We start from the raw sequence: 13,514 nt of genomic DNA, 5'->3' as shown, positions 1-13,514 counted from the left end.
TATTAATGGCAGTTTTGCAAAACTTTAGCTACATTCCTCCCTCCCTTTTAAATTCTTTACTTTGCTTTATCATTGACTGCCCCAGTCATCTTTCCAACCTCTAGACAAAGTGTAGAAATAAAATGTGTTCTACAGACTAATTTTCAAACAGCATCTCGCAGTTTATTGATCAATAGCATTACTGGGTTCAATGGTAAGTCCGCATGTGAATCATTCATACAGAATTGCATATTTGACTTTATGTAAAAGTAACAAAAATAAAGGTTGTTTTAATTTGTAATGTCATTATTAATTAAAATAGATCACAATATAATGTTTCACTGTCAACATTTGTTCACAGGGAAGGCTTTCCTTCGTGCTCGACAGATGAACATTGACCCCTCCACGTGGCTCCGCCTCCTGCGCAGAGCAATTCCTGCCAGCACTGGAGCGTACAGTCCTGCGGACCGTGTAGAGTGAGTCTTATGACTTTTCTTTAATAATCTGTCTCTGGAGATACTATGTCTGTGCTGGTACACTTCAGGCTTCCATATTTACCTGTCACATCCCCATGATTAGTGTCTAGTCTATCCCTTCTACGATTGGCTGCTTCATGCCAGTACAGAGAAGATCCCTTGTCTCATCTGCATTCAGGCCAGAGGTGTAACTACAAACTATGGAAACTCCCTCTGGTGTTGTGTGATCAGGTGACTAATTCCAAACAGAGGCAGCTGTATAATCCCACTGAAGATAGAAAGACAAAAAAAAAAACAGCACTCACTGTGTGTACTAGGGGTGGCCAAATGCCCGTGGACAGGTCTCACCTGGTTTTGGTGGGCTGTTTGGTTAGGAATCAGCCATTTAGCGAGTGCGCCTCTCTTGTGGCTGGAGACCTGGCACTCGCAACAAGCAAGATCCTGTTTACTGCCCTTTACACTTTGGTCCACAGATCATCGAGGAAGAGGAACACACATGCTAAACGGCTGTTTCTTTTTTGTCTTTCTAACGACAAATGGGTCAAACCAGCAAAACCCCCTTTCCTATTTCCCCAACGTCAATGGCGATCCTGGGGTCATAAAATAGATGCAGCTCCATACCCACCAACACACACATATCACTACAAGTTTGACCACTATTAAATGACCTCACCATCAGAATAAAAAAACCTGCTGTCACCAATGGACCCACCCCCCTACTCCCCACTCCCATTCCCTATGCAAAGTGGTGCAGTGGAGCAGTGTAAGTGAACTGCTCCTGCATTGGGTCTACTCCTCCTCAACAGTGTAGCCATCAGCTGCAAGTCATGTGTGTATGTCTCCTGACACCTGTGGGAAGACTGAGGAGATGTGTGGAGGTGACTGACACCAGCAGGCATGCACTCAGTGAACTGGATACAACATAACTCTGCATAATGGCTGCTTCCAGAATAAGTTGTGCTTTAACCTGAGTTGGAATAATGATTTTCACTCAGCTGGCAATATTAGGTTGAAAGCAGATAGGATAACTACTGTATATGGTGATAACGAGTTGGGAGACACATTTGTATTGTGTATTAATTCAAATTGTGCCTGAACTGTTTCAAGCCACCTTGCCATATATTTATATATTTATTCAACAAGATTTCAGCAACAGAAACCTACCTTAATTTGCAATAAACTGGCTTACTAAGCTATCAGATGGTGTATTTAGATAATGATTTATGTTTGGAATTAGGCTCTTCTTCGCTGACCAAAAGCGGTTCTTCCTTCAGATACATTTGTGCCTGATGCCATAGTTACCTGTGCTTCAGTGTCCGTTTACCTGAATGCTATCTAATAATGTTTCCTGTTACTTATTGTGCATTTTGATTGGTTGTTAGAGAACTGCACTTGGAGTCTCTTGCACTGGAACACAACCAGGATTCCAAGGATAAGGTAAGAGCTTTGGGTTACTTTTATTTTATATTACCCAGTATGTTTCAATGAATTGTGACTTCATTTTGCTAATTTCCCTCAACCTGGCACCATGTGAGCTGTGAAAGATCCATACATACCCAGAAACTCATAATAAGACACCATGCTGCTAGAAATAGCAAAGACATTCAGCTCAGTCAGGTATAATCAAAAATGTATACAATGAACAGAGGCGCCAAAAGTATAAGATTAGATTAAATGAGCTTAAAAACCAACTTAAATGGCAAAATTGAAGGAGGAAGTGGTGGTCTTACCTCCCTTAAGCAGACACGACAACGACTGCGATTCAGGCAGTCAAACACATTTATTAGGAACTCCAAAGAGAAATGCAACGCGTTTCGCAGGTTCAACCCCGCTTCATCAGGCAATATAGGGAGGAGTATCAAACAATCTGCACAAGGATTCTCAGGCAATATAGGAAGGAGTATCAAACAATCTGCACAAGGATTCAAGTTAAGCACCTCTGTCAGAGGCGCTTAACTTGAATCCTTGTGCACACAGAGGCGCTTAACTTGAATCCTTGTGCAGATTGTTTGATACTCCTCCCTATATTGCCTGATGAAGCGGGGTTGAACCTGCAAAACGCGTTGCATTTCTTTTTGGAGTTCCTAATGTGTTTGACTGTCTGAATCTAAGTCGTTGTCGTGTCTGCTTGAGGGAGGTAAGACCACCACTTCCTCCTTCAATTTTGCCATTTAAGTTGGTTTTTAAGCTCATTTAATCTAATCTTATACTTTTGGCGCCTCTGTTCATTGTATACAATTTTGAGTCCACCCTTGGTGGAGGGTTGCTGCCCTTTCTTCCTGTCTACAGAGAGCGACTTCTTAATCCTGAGTGGGGTCAGGACAATCTCCCCACCTGCCTTTACAGTGGTCGCCTGCTGGTGACCCTGACTTGTGAGTATTTAGCAATACAAACTTATTGCCACCTTGCCCAGTACAAATTACACTATTGGGGCTCTTGGTGTTCCCTGTTTTTATAATCAAAAATGTTTTTATTAGAGATATATCCCTCAAAGACCATAAAAGCAATTACAATCGCTGAACAGTGGGGGACATGTCATCATCAATAAATATAAATGCAATCCAAAATATACTGTCCCAAACCTGAACGGAGGAACAGGGTTTGACCACAGTTTGCAGTAATACAGACACTAAGACCAGGAAATAAGGTGCAAATAAGGTTTCATTATGACCAAATCGTACAATCATACAAATAAATGCAAATTAAATGCAAACCTCATGCAATCACTCTAAACCACAATATATACCATGAATCTCCCACAAACCAGAACAAGCTGTGTGCAGTCATCCAACACCCTGACTGACTATCTATCTATTTACAAGCAATATGCAGGAGATATATACAAATATATACAACAGGTGAATACATACACTGAAGCACAGGACACAAATCAGCAGGCAAGGGGTAGTCATACAAAGCAGAGGTCAATACCAGGAAGACAAGTAATCAGGATTCAAGGTAACAGGAATGTCCAAAGACTCAGATCTGCAAAAGACCGCAAAGTTCTAGCAATCAGCAGGAGGAAGAGGCAGTTCTTGAATGTGATTAATACATACAGGATGCAGCTGGTGGTGAGCAGTCTCAATGAGAGTTCCCATGAAGCCATCCAGAGGCCAAACAGGTAGCTGCAAGTCTTTGCAATGGCAGTAACAGGCCACCTGCTGTTAGCTTGAGCTGCAGCTATGAAGGCACGCTCATCAGGCAGTAGCAGGTTTAGGGAGTGTAGAACAAGTACTCCTTACTGAATAGATGCTGGCTTACTGAACAGGAGCTGAGAGCAGCTGTGCAGCCCACAGTGCATGAGTATTATGAGTGGAAATATAATGTTAGTCTGCTTACCCAGGAACCCAGTAGGCTCCAATGCCGAGGATATGACAGCTCCTGTCACCCACCGCACCTCCCCGTCCGCTTTGAAATGATTAGTTTGAGTGAGGAACGTTCCTATGAGTAGCTAACCCTGGCGCTAAAACGATCATGTGTATCATGTGTGGTCACGCCTATTTGATTACATGGTAACCTATTTTGTGCCTTGACTCTCCTTTTTTTGCATCCCATACACATCCAGAGACACTGACTTTTCTTATTTCCTGGTTGTGTCCACATATCTTCACTCAACCCCCAGCATGAGATGATGTTATCTTCCACCAATCACTGGGCCCAAATATGGGGGTCAGAGCAGAAAGGAAGAGTTGGAGGGTCCATGCGGTGAAATATAGCTAGTCCCACGATGTAGTTGACTATAGGCATTTCAGCCTCACAGTACAGCCAGTGACCTAACCACACATTTCTTCAATGCACACTATCAGTTGTAGGCCAGGCCTGTCAGGACATGCTTCCATACTTCCTTTTCCTGATCACAAGACATGTCACAGAAGCCTGAGGTGTGCTGCATAGAGCATGTGGCTGTCAGAAAGATCATAGGAGACTTGAAGTAGCACTGGAGCAGGTAAATATTGAACTGCTCCACTGTGCTACTCTGCAGAAGGGGGAGGAGCAGGCCACCCATGGACACTAAAGTTACGTCAGTTTGAGAATGTTCAATAAATGCTAAATTTTAATAAACAATTTGGCCCCCAACTTAGACTATGTTGTAGATTTTGGCCCCTTTCATGATTGAGTTTGACACCCCTGGTTTAACCCCTTTTCTTCTGGAGATAACCTTGATGTGTTTTGAGGCTTTAATCCCACTTCTTCAGGAGATAAATCTTTCAAGTGCTATAGCTTCATGTGTAAGTGGCATTTCAGGGGACATTTCCTCTCCCTGATCCATTTTTGATAGTGCGGTAATTTATTACATGCCAAATTGGACTGCTATAGAATCGTACACGTCTAGCTTTACTTTTATCTGAGCATAATAGGTCACCCAAGTCTCATCTATATCAGGAGCATGTAACTCCATACATAAACATTACAGGCTGTAAATTCGGGGCACAAAAACGTTAAAAGCATCCCAGATTCATTGTACTGCATTTATGTGGCCTTTAGTGAATCATCTCTACTGTTTCTTTAGACTTTATTTGTTTTCCCATTTACATGGAGAATCCCCAGAGTGCTTCAGTTTCCACACACAGGCACACTTGTCTTCTGAGCAGGCGGTGTCTCGGGTGACAACACTTTGGAATATGTCGCCGTGGAAGATAACAATGATAAAAATAGTGTGACGATATCCAATGGTGACAATAAATTGCAGGGTTTTGGGGGGGATTGTTTAAAACATTTATATTTTTTTATAGCACTGCACTGTGATGTAACTAATACAAATAAAATATCTGTCCATCCTTGTAAACACAGATTTATCAGATTGTCAGGTTTAAGGTGGCCACACACACCATACAATCAGTTCAATTCAAGAATTGCAATCAATTTTTCTGACTGATTGTAACATTTCAAAAATATGACCAATGTACCATACACCTATGCTCAATTTTCCCCCAATTATGATAAAAAATGATTGAAAACTCTAAGAAAATTGCTAGAGTGTGTATTTTATTAAAGTGACAATCTAACACACACCATACAATCTTTAGAAACATTGAAGAAAAATTTCCAGCATTCCGGATTGATAAAAATCGAAAAAAAAGGGAAACCCGATAAATTTTTTTAGTCGAATGAAAAAAAAAAAGTTTTTGATTTTTTCGGAAGATCCAACCATATTTATTGAATTGCTGTAAAATTGGATCATTTTATTGTATTGTGTGTGCCCACCTTTAGGGGCATGTCATGTTTAGGGATGTAGGAGAACCGTTTGCCGGCGAACCCCTATGGGCCGCTACTACTTCTGGGTCGCTATGAATAGGAGTAGTACGGCTGCGCTGGGCCGGCAGTGCACGTCTTTGATCGCGCGCCTGTTGCCAGGCACTCTCTGCGCATGAGCGTGACATCACTCCTGACGTCACGTACATGCGCAGACAGTGCCCGGCAACAGGCGTGCGATCAAGGACGCGCACCGCCGGCCCAGCGCAGCCGTACTACTCCGGGTCATAGCGACCCGGAAGTAGTACAGGGTGAGGTGTTCGCCGGCGAACGGTTCCCGAACCATTCGCCGACATCTCTAGTCATGTTGCTGACATTAGTGACGTCACTATAATCTCACTAGAGGATACAGCATATTCCTGTGATATCTCTTCTGCAACTGTAACCCGGCTAACAAAAGACTAAGTGAGACCTATGTGAGTAGGAAGACCATCCCGTGTTAGTATATAGAGAGGATTGCTTTTGTAGAAAATGAAGATAATACTGAGAGTCTCCCAAGAGGTGATGGACCAGTCCATAATCAATCAAATTTGTCTACTATTGACTGTTACTAGTGACAGCAACATAGGAACATAGGAAGTAAAGTACATTTTACAATTTTTTGCGATAGTTCCCCTTTAAAGGACCACTATGGGGAAAAAAGTAAGCAGTTAAAATATGACAGAACTGACAGGTTTTGGACCAGTCCATCTCATCATGGGGGAATTCTCTTTTTTTCAAAGCATTTCCTGAACAGCAGGTGATAAGTCTAACTGCCAAAACAGTGTGCAAGTGAGTGTGGAGGCTGGCTGGTATCTAACTATTTTGGCAGTTGAACTGCCATTCAATAAATGCTTTTGTAAACAAAGAAAACCCTGAGAATCCCCCATGAAGAGATGGACTAGTCCAAAACCTGTCGGTTATGTCAGATTTTAACTGCTTATTTTTTTTTCGTCATAGTGGTCCTTTAAGCTGAATGGTAGTTGAATTAAACTCTCTGCTAAATTATACACCGAGACCTTACTGTCATAATCAAAGATGGCTGGAGGGCTAGCAACATGGAAACATAACCCTGGGTGTGATCATTTGAGGTAAACAAATCCTCTGGTTGGCTATGGCTTAGCTAGCAATGAGTGGGCCAAGCAATAGCCTTGTTTACCTATTATTAATGCCCACTCCTTCCAAATAAAAAAGCACAGATAGCACTAATACCATTCTGACTGATGTACCAGCTGGACAAGGGGACTTGCAATCATACCAGTTGCTACAGATTCCCCCATACCCTTGTCCAATTTATTTGCCTATTGATTTCAGGAGAGTCTGCCTACACCTGAATATACTGCCTTGTTTGGCATAATTGCTTTCAAACCAAACTGGACAATGTTTGAACAACACTAGAGATAAGCTTACAATACTTTTACCAAATGTGATTTCTTATTCTTCAGTGAACTTAATCACCTCCCAGGAACTTTCTCATAACAATTCTCTTAACCCTTTAGAAGGCAATTAATTTAAAGGCTTGCAAGGTCTCCAAGCCAATTTATTGTACCCCTTTTTTATTTCTTATTTGTTACATTTGCTTGATACTAATTAGTACTGCTGAAATGTGTGTTTATGATTACTTGTCACTAGGAGGCAGTGTGAGACAATAACAGAGGACTTCTGCTTTCAGTTTCTATATTTTTTGCTAGCAGAGAGAGAGAGAGAGAGCTCAAAGCATTCCAAGAATTTACAGCACAAGGAGTTCTGCTGACTAGGGTCAAAAGCAGTATCTTTATCTCAAATGGGATAATTCCTTTGAAGCTGGTAATGAGTTAATATACATGCAAGATTCCCAGCAAAGCAGAAATGGGCCATCTCTACTCCCGATACATACAGTATGTCACATGTTCAGTAACTTATAGCTGCATTGCCTTGTATTGTGGACAGCTGCAAGTCTCTGCTGCAGACTGGCTATGACACACTTTTGCAGTTTAACTCTGTTTGTTGCGCTGTGTAATGTCTCCACATTGCTGTAATGTTGTTTATTTTGCAGGTGGATGGCCCAGTGATAAAAGAGAATCCGACCACAAGACGAGATAGCCATAGACGGTCAGTACTTACCTACCTATGCTTCATTTTACTGTGAGGTATACACATATATTATCCCCACCACCACTGCCACATGTTAAAGCGTTAGGGCGCGTACACACATCCAAATTTGTGGGCCAATTTTATCACTTGCAATGCAGTAAGAGTGCTTACCTACACAATCTGTTCATAGTATTCAAAATCTGTTGGACATCACACTAGATGGAGGTGGCAAAATTGGCCAGTGATTGCCCAGTCAACATTGGATGTGTGTACCAGGCTTTTTGCTTTAAGCTTAAAGGGACTCCGAGCAGTGCAGAAACTATGGAAAGATGCATATCATTTTAAAGCGCTCTTTCTCCTCTTTCCAATGATATATAAACCGCCACCCTACGTCTTTTAACTTTCGCTATTTTCGCGATTGAAATTGCCGCGGCCGCGATTTCGATTGCGAAAATAGAGAAAACTAAAATGTGTAGGGCAACGATTTAGGTGTCGTCAGAAAGAGGAGAAAGAGAGCTTTAAAATGATATCCATCAAGCCATAGTTATATTGTATTACACAGGACGACACTTTCCCCAGTGTCAGCAGCTCCATTTTGCTGAATGCAGCTGCTGACTTTGACAAAAAGTCGCCCTGTGTAATACAATATAACTATGGCTTGATGGATATCATTTTAAAGCTCTCTTTCTCCTCTTTGTGACGACACCTAAATCGTTGCCCTACGCCATTTAGTTTTCTCTATTTTCGCGATTGAAATCGCGGTCGCGGCAATTTCAATCGTGAAAAAAGCGAAAACTAAAAGGCGTAGGGTGGCGGTTTATATATCATTGGAAAGAGGAGAAAGAGAGCTTTAAAATGATATGCATCTTTCCATAGTTTCTGCACTGCTCGGAGTCCCTTTAACAAAAATCTATGTATAGATTACATCAAGGAACCACCATATTTACAGTTTAGTGTACTGCATGCGTTAAACCTTTCTTATCATACACTTAGAACTCGTTCACACCAGGTCCGGAAACGTATCCGTGGTTCCGTTTTTTAGGCCCAGTGCACACCAAAACCGCTAGCAGATCCGCAATACGCTAGCGGTTTTGGGAGCTGATTTCAGAGCGATTCTAGGCATGTTTAGAGAGGTTTTCTAAACATACCTAGCGGTTTTGGATGCGTTTTTGTGTAGCAGATTACACATATTGTTACAGTAAAAGCTGTTACTGAAAAGCAACTGTAACAAAAATGCCTGGCAAACCGCTCTGAAGTAGCGTTTTTCAGAGCGGTTTGCGTTTTTCCTATACTTTACATTGAGGACAAAACGCTTCCGAAAACCGCAAACGCGCAGCAGGAGGCGCGTTTGCGGCTTGGCAAAAACCGCAAACCACCGGTGTGCACCATCCCATTGCAATACATTAGACAAGCGTTTTTAGAGGCGGATGCGGCCGGCGGATCGCCCCAAAAACCGCTCGGTGTGCAATGGGCCTAAAACCTGATCACGGATAGCAAAAAATGTTTAAACTAGCAGCAGTCTTCACCCAAACAAAAAACGGATCCGTCTGCATTTGCGGGAACCTATTTTCAAAACCTGAATGGAAGGTTCGGATCTGCTGCGTTTTCCCACAAAGCATCTGGATCCTGATACACGGAGGGGTAGTGGCAGGCAATGGGAAAACAGATTTCCCTCTACACAGGCAATCCGTTTCGATGTCACAGCCTGTGGGGAGAGAGGGGGCCACCATGCTGGAAGGGAAGATTATTTTCTCTCTACTTCCTCCTCTCGCTGCATAACTTCCTGCAATGCCGCCCTCCGAAGTATAGAGGGCGACATTGCAGAAAGTCTAGCGGCGAGCGGTGGAAGTGGAGAGAAGGTTCCCCGCTCGCTGCAGACATTATATTTTAACAATTTCTGCACAAGTAGCTGGAGGGGGAGCAGGGACGGGGGACACAGGTGAGAGAGGGGGGGAACAACCCCCCTCCCTGTTGCCCGCTGCCACCCCGTCCTGGCTGCTTTCCCCTCCATCCGTTTTTTTGGTACACAAAAAAACGCAAACGTCTGCTGCAAAAGGCAGCATGGATCCGTTTGCGTTTAGGTTTGCCAGGATCACAGACCGCCAGGATCACAGACCGCCAGGATCACGGACCGCAGGCTCCATCCTGCAACTGTGCCTAGTGTGGACCCAGCCTTACTAGCAGAATTAAAAAAAAGTGGCCTCCATACAAATAAAACTTCAGGACCCCTTTTAGGCATCCATGCATGATACAATTCTGAGTATCCCTGTTTCTTGGTCTGGTACCTGAGTGATATTTGACTGATAAGCTCCCAACTGATTTTGGACAATTTACTGCTTGAAAAGGAGTTCATGAGGTGTTCAAAGTAGACATGGTAGCCAGACTGCATAGCTTTGTACTGCAAGAATAAATGGAGGTTGTAAAATTGACCAATCAAAATTTCAACTGTGTACCAGACTTCAGCCTGATACACACTTTCAATTTTGATTGGATAATCACTGACCAATATTACCACCTCTATGTGGTATGAGGGTTTAGCTACACAATTTGCTCATAACATTCAATGGGCTTGATTCACAACCGTGCTATGCATTTAGCGCACAATGTACCGCGCGTGAAGGAGTGCACGCGTACAGATTCATGTGCACATGCTAACGCGGCAAAGTGCGCATGACAACCTTCGTTAGCGCGCGCACGTAGATCTGAATGCGCGCAAACCTTCACGCACGGTACATTGCGCGCTACACGCATAGCTTGGTTGTGCTTGGCCAATCTTATTAAATTAGAAGAGTATACCAGGCTTTAGGTTGATACACACATCCAATTTTGATTGGCCAATGACTGGCCAATTTTACCAAGCCATGTAGCATGAGGGCCAACAGATTTTGAATATTATGAACAGATTGCAAAGGTAAGGTCTCATACTACATGGAAGTGGTAAAACTGGCCAATCAAAACTCGATGTGCATACCAGGCTTAAAGAGGAACTCCAGTGAAAATAATGTAATAAAAAATAAATAATTTATACATAATTATTGGAAAAAATGAAGCACATCAGTGTTTGCCCATCGAAAAATCTTTCCTCTCCCTGATATACTTTCTGACAATTATCACATGGTGACATTTTTACTGCTGGCAGGTGATGTAAGTGGAAGGAGAAGTTGTTTGCTTTTTTGGCAGTTGGAAATAGCTGTAAACAGCTGATATTTCCCACAATGCATCAAGGCTCCCACAATGTGATGTCAGAACCATGGTCCTGACATCACACTGTGGGAGGGGTTTCACCACAATATCAGCCATACAGAGCCCCCTGATGATCCGTTTGTGAAAAGGAAAATATTTCTCATGGGAAAGGGGGTATCAGCTACTGACTGGGATGAAGTTCAATCCTTGGTTACGGTTTCACCTGTGTGTATGCCTGCAGTAATAGCAGACTCTTGGCTGGTTGGAGCAGTAATATGTCAGTTATAACATATAAGGACAACAGTAACGAGAGGTATATGGAGGATGACATATTTATTTTCTTTCAAACAATACTAGATGCCTGGCTGCCCTGCTGACCCTAAGCCTCTTATATAATATGTCTAGCCATAGAACCTGTACCAGGATATGCAGATCAGGTGTTTCTGACATCGTTGTCAGAACTGACAAGATTAGCTGCATGCTTGTTTCTGGTGTGAGTCAAACACTACTGCAGCCACATAGATCAGCAGGGCTGCCAGGCAACTGGTGTTGTTTAAGAGGAAATAAATATGGCAGCCTCCATATTCTTCTCGCTTCAGTTGTCCTTTAAGCCTGGTACACACCTTCAATTGTGATTGGCCAATTTACTACCACCATGTAGTTAGAGGGTCAACAGATTTTTAATCCTATGAGCAGATTGTGTATGTAAACTCTCATACTACAAAGTGGTAAAATTGGTCATTGATTGGTCAATTCTAGTTGAACGTGTGTACCAGGCTTCACTCTTGGCCTATGATCACAAGGATAAGATTGGCTCTCGTTAAAGAAATCCCAGTTGCACCTCTGTTGTTTTAATGTGGCAGATCTCTGCATAGCTGAGTATAATACAGCACAGCCGAGAGTCTCACAGAGTAGAGCTCCCCTGGGGACCGGCAAGCATTGTGCTTCTGCAGAGGAGGCTTCCAAGAAGTGTTACCCGATCCTTCCCATCTCCATCTTATCGGGAAACAAAATCATGGTTCCCTTGGTGCAAACAATCGCCCATAAACGCCTGAACTTGGCCTCACTCATAACACTTTATCAGCTCACTTTGCACATCAGAAGGAAATGATGACACTCTTCTTATTCTGCACTGATTTATTGCAGCAGTTTAGATAACCAGCTAGGAACAGTGCCAACCAGAAAGCCTTCCTCTGCTCTATTATTCATGATATTGCTGGAGTTCTCTTATTGCCCAACTGACAAATTGCAGAAGACAAGAAAAGTATGGCCGACATTGTTGTCTCGCTCTGCCGTAACTATAACTTCCAGGAAGCAGTTTATTAGAATTATATGTTTTGTAAGTTTCCACTTTTGCTGCTTTATTTAAGAAATATAACCAAATTAAGCAACCTGCAGAGGACTTAAAGCACACCTGAAGCAGGGAAAAACATTCTAACTTGAGTATGTACATGTGTAGCGGGGCGTGTGCCCTCACAATCTGCTGCATAAGTTTCTTCATCCTCGTTAGTATAGTGGGGTGGTATCCTCCAATAAACTCTGGACAAACACAAAGACAACTACCAGAGCCGTCATACAGAGCTTAACATGGGGTCAATGCCAGTCTCTGCTGCTCTCCACCTAAAATGCGATAGTAAATATTAGTCAATGGCCACCCAGGGGCAGATGGGTGGGGCTTGACATAACACTGAGGGTGGAGAGTCGGCTGGATTTACCATAAGGCACTGAAGGCACATGCCTACAGGCACCTGATGATGGAAAGGTGGCTCACTCCCCTCCCCGAGCACCTCCCTCCCTCCTTCCCTATGATGATAGCTTAGATGAGAGGTAACTCACCCTGCTTTCGGCATTCCACTGACAAGATCTCCCATCAGTCAGGGAGTCAGGGGCACCTCTAGCTACTTAATACTGAGGGTACCTAATGCTAAGGTACACCTGTAGCTGCCTATGACAGGCAAGGGAAGTAAGGGAGAAGTGACAGCTGGGCCAGCCAGCACACTTGTGGTGCAGTTTGGTGGGAGTTTGTAGGTTTGTGGAGGGGGAAGTCTAAGTTACCGGGACATCTGTGCCTATAGGCTCCTGTGATGTAAATCCGGTCCTGTGGGGAGTGGTGGAGTGTTTTATTTTCTAAGGTAAGTACGGCATTTCCTTATGGACCCGAGCTCCCGTTTGGGTCCCCTTTTAAGCCGAAACTGTTCTGCAGTTTATTGGTCCTTTAACACGGATAACTAAAGGACCGTACCCACCTTGCGTTTCTTCTGACGACTGGTGATTTTTTTAAACAATGAGCGATTGTTTCCGCAATCTTGTGATGTGGGTACGGGGGTTGCGTTACGTGTTAGGTAAACAACGCTTTGTGATGGGTGGCGATAACAACCGTCACGGCGGATGGGATCTTTAAGATCCACCATGAATCCCGCACAAAATTCTGCGATCGTTTGAGCTCTCGTTTGCGCCCGTTGTGTGCTTTGGCGTGATGCCGCGTGTTCCCACAGGCAGGAAGATGGATCGGGGAACCTCATTCGTCGGGAGGCATCACTGTGAGGTTCCCCGATCCATCGGCAGCTGACT

The 13,514-nt window shown here is 43.3% G+C and overlaps 1 protein-coding gene and 1 long non-coding RNA gene across 9 annotated transcripts in view; one reads left to right on the top strand and one right to left on the bottom strand.

Annotated features, from left to right (window-relative positions):
• LOC137562806 (uncharacterized) overlaps window positions 1-13,514 on the bottom strand; it is a 51,877-nt gene that overhangs the window by 562 nt on the left and 37,801 nt on the right. The gene's annotated exons all lie outside the window — the stretch shown is intronic.
• Window positions 1-13,514, top strand: part of LOC137562799 (serine/threonine-protein kinase N1-like) — a 157,549-nt gene that overhangs the window by 115,163 nt on the left and 28,872 nt on the right. For all 4 annotated transcript variants that reach the window (XM_068274498.1, XM_068274499.1, XM_068274497.1 and 1 more), the window contains 3 exons: window positions 341-455; window positions 1,838-1,892; window positions 7,723-7,778. In XM_068274498.1, the coding sequence (XP_068130599.1) occupies window positions 341-455; window positions 1,838-1,892; window positions 7,723-7,778 (226 nt within the window). The remainder of the gene's footprint in view (window positions 1-340; window positions 456-1,837; window positions 1,893-7,722; window positions 7,779-13,514) is intronic.

This window comes from Hyperolius riggenbachi, chromosome 3, assembly GCF_040937935.1.
Source record: "Hyperolius riggenbachi isolate aHypRig1 chromosome 3, aHypRig1.pri, whole genome shotgun sequence".
NCBI lineage: Eukaryota > Metazoa > Chordata > Amphibia > Anura > Hyperoliidae > Hyperolius > Hyperolius riggenbachi.
Note: the sequence above shows the minus strand (reverse complement) of the source record. Positions and strands in the feature narration are given on the sequence as shown.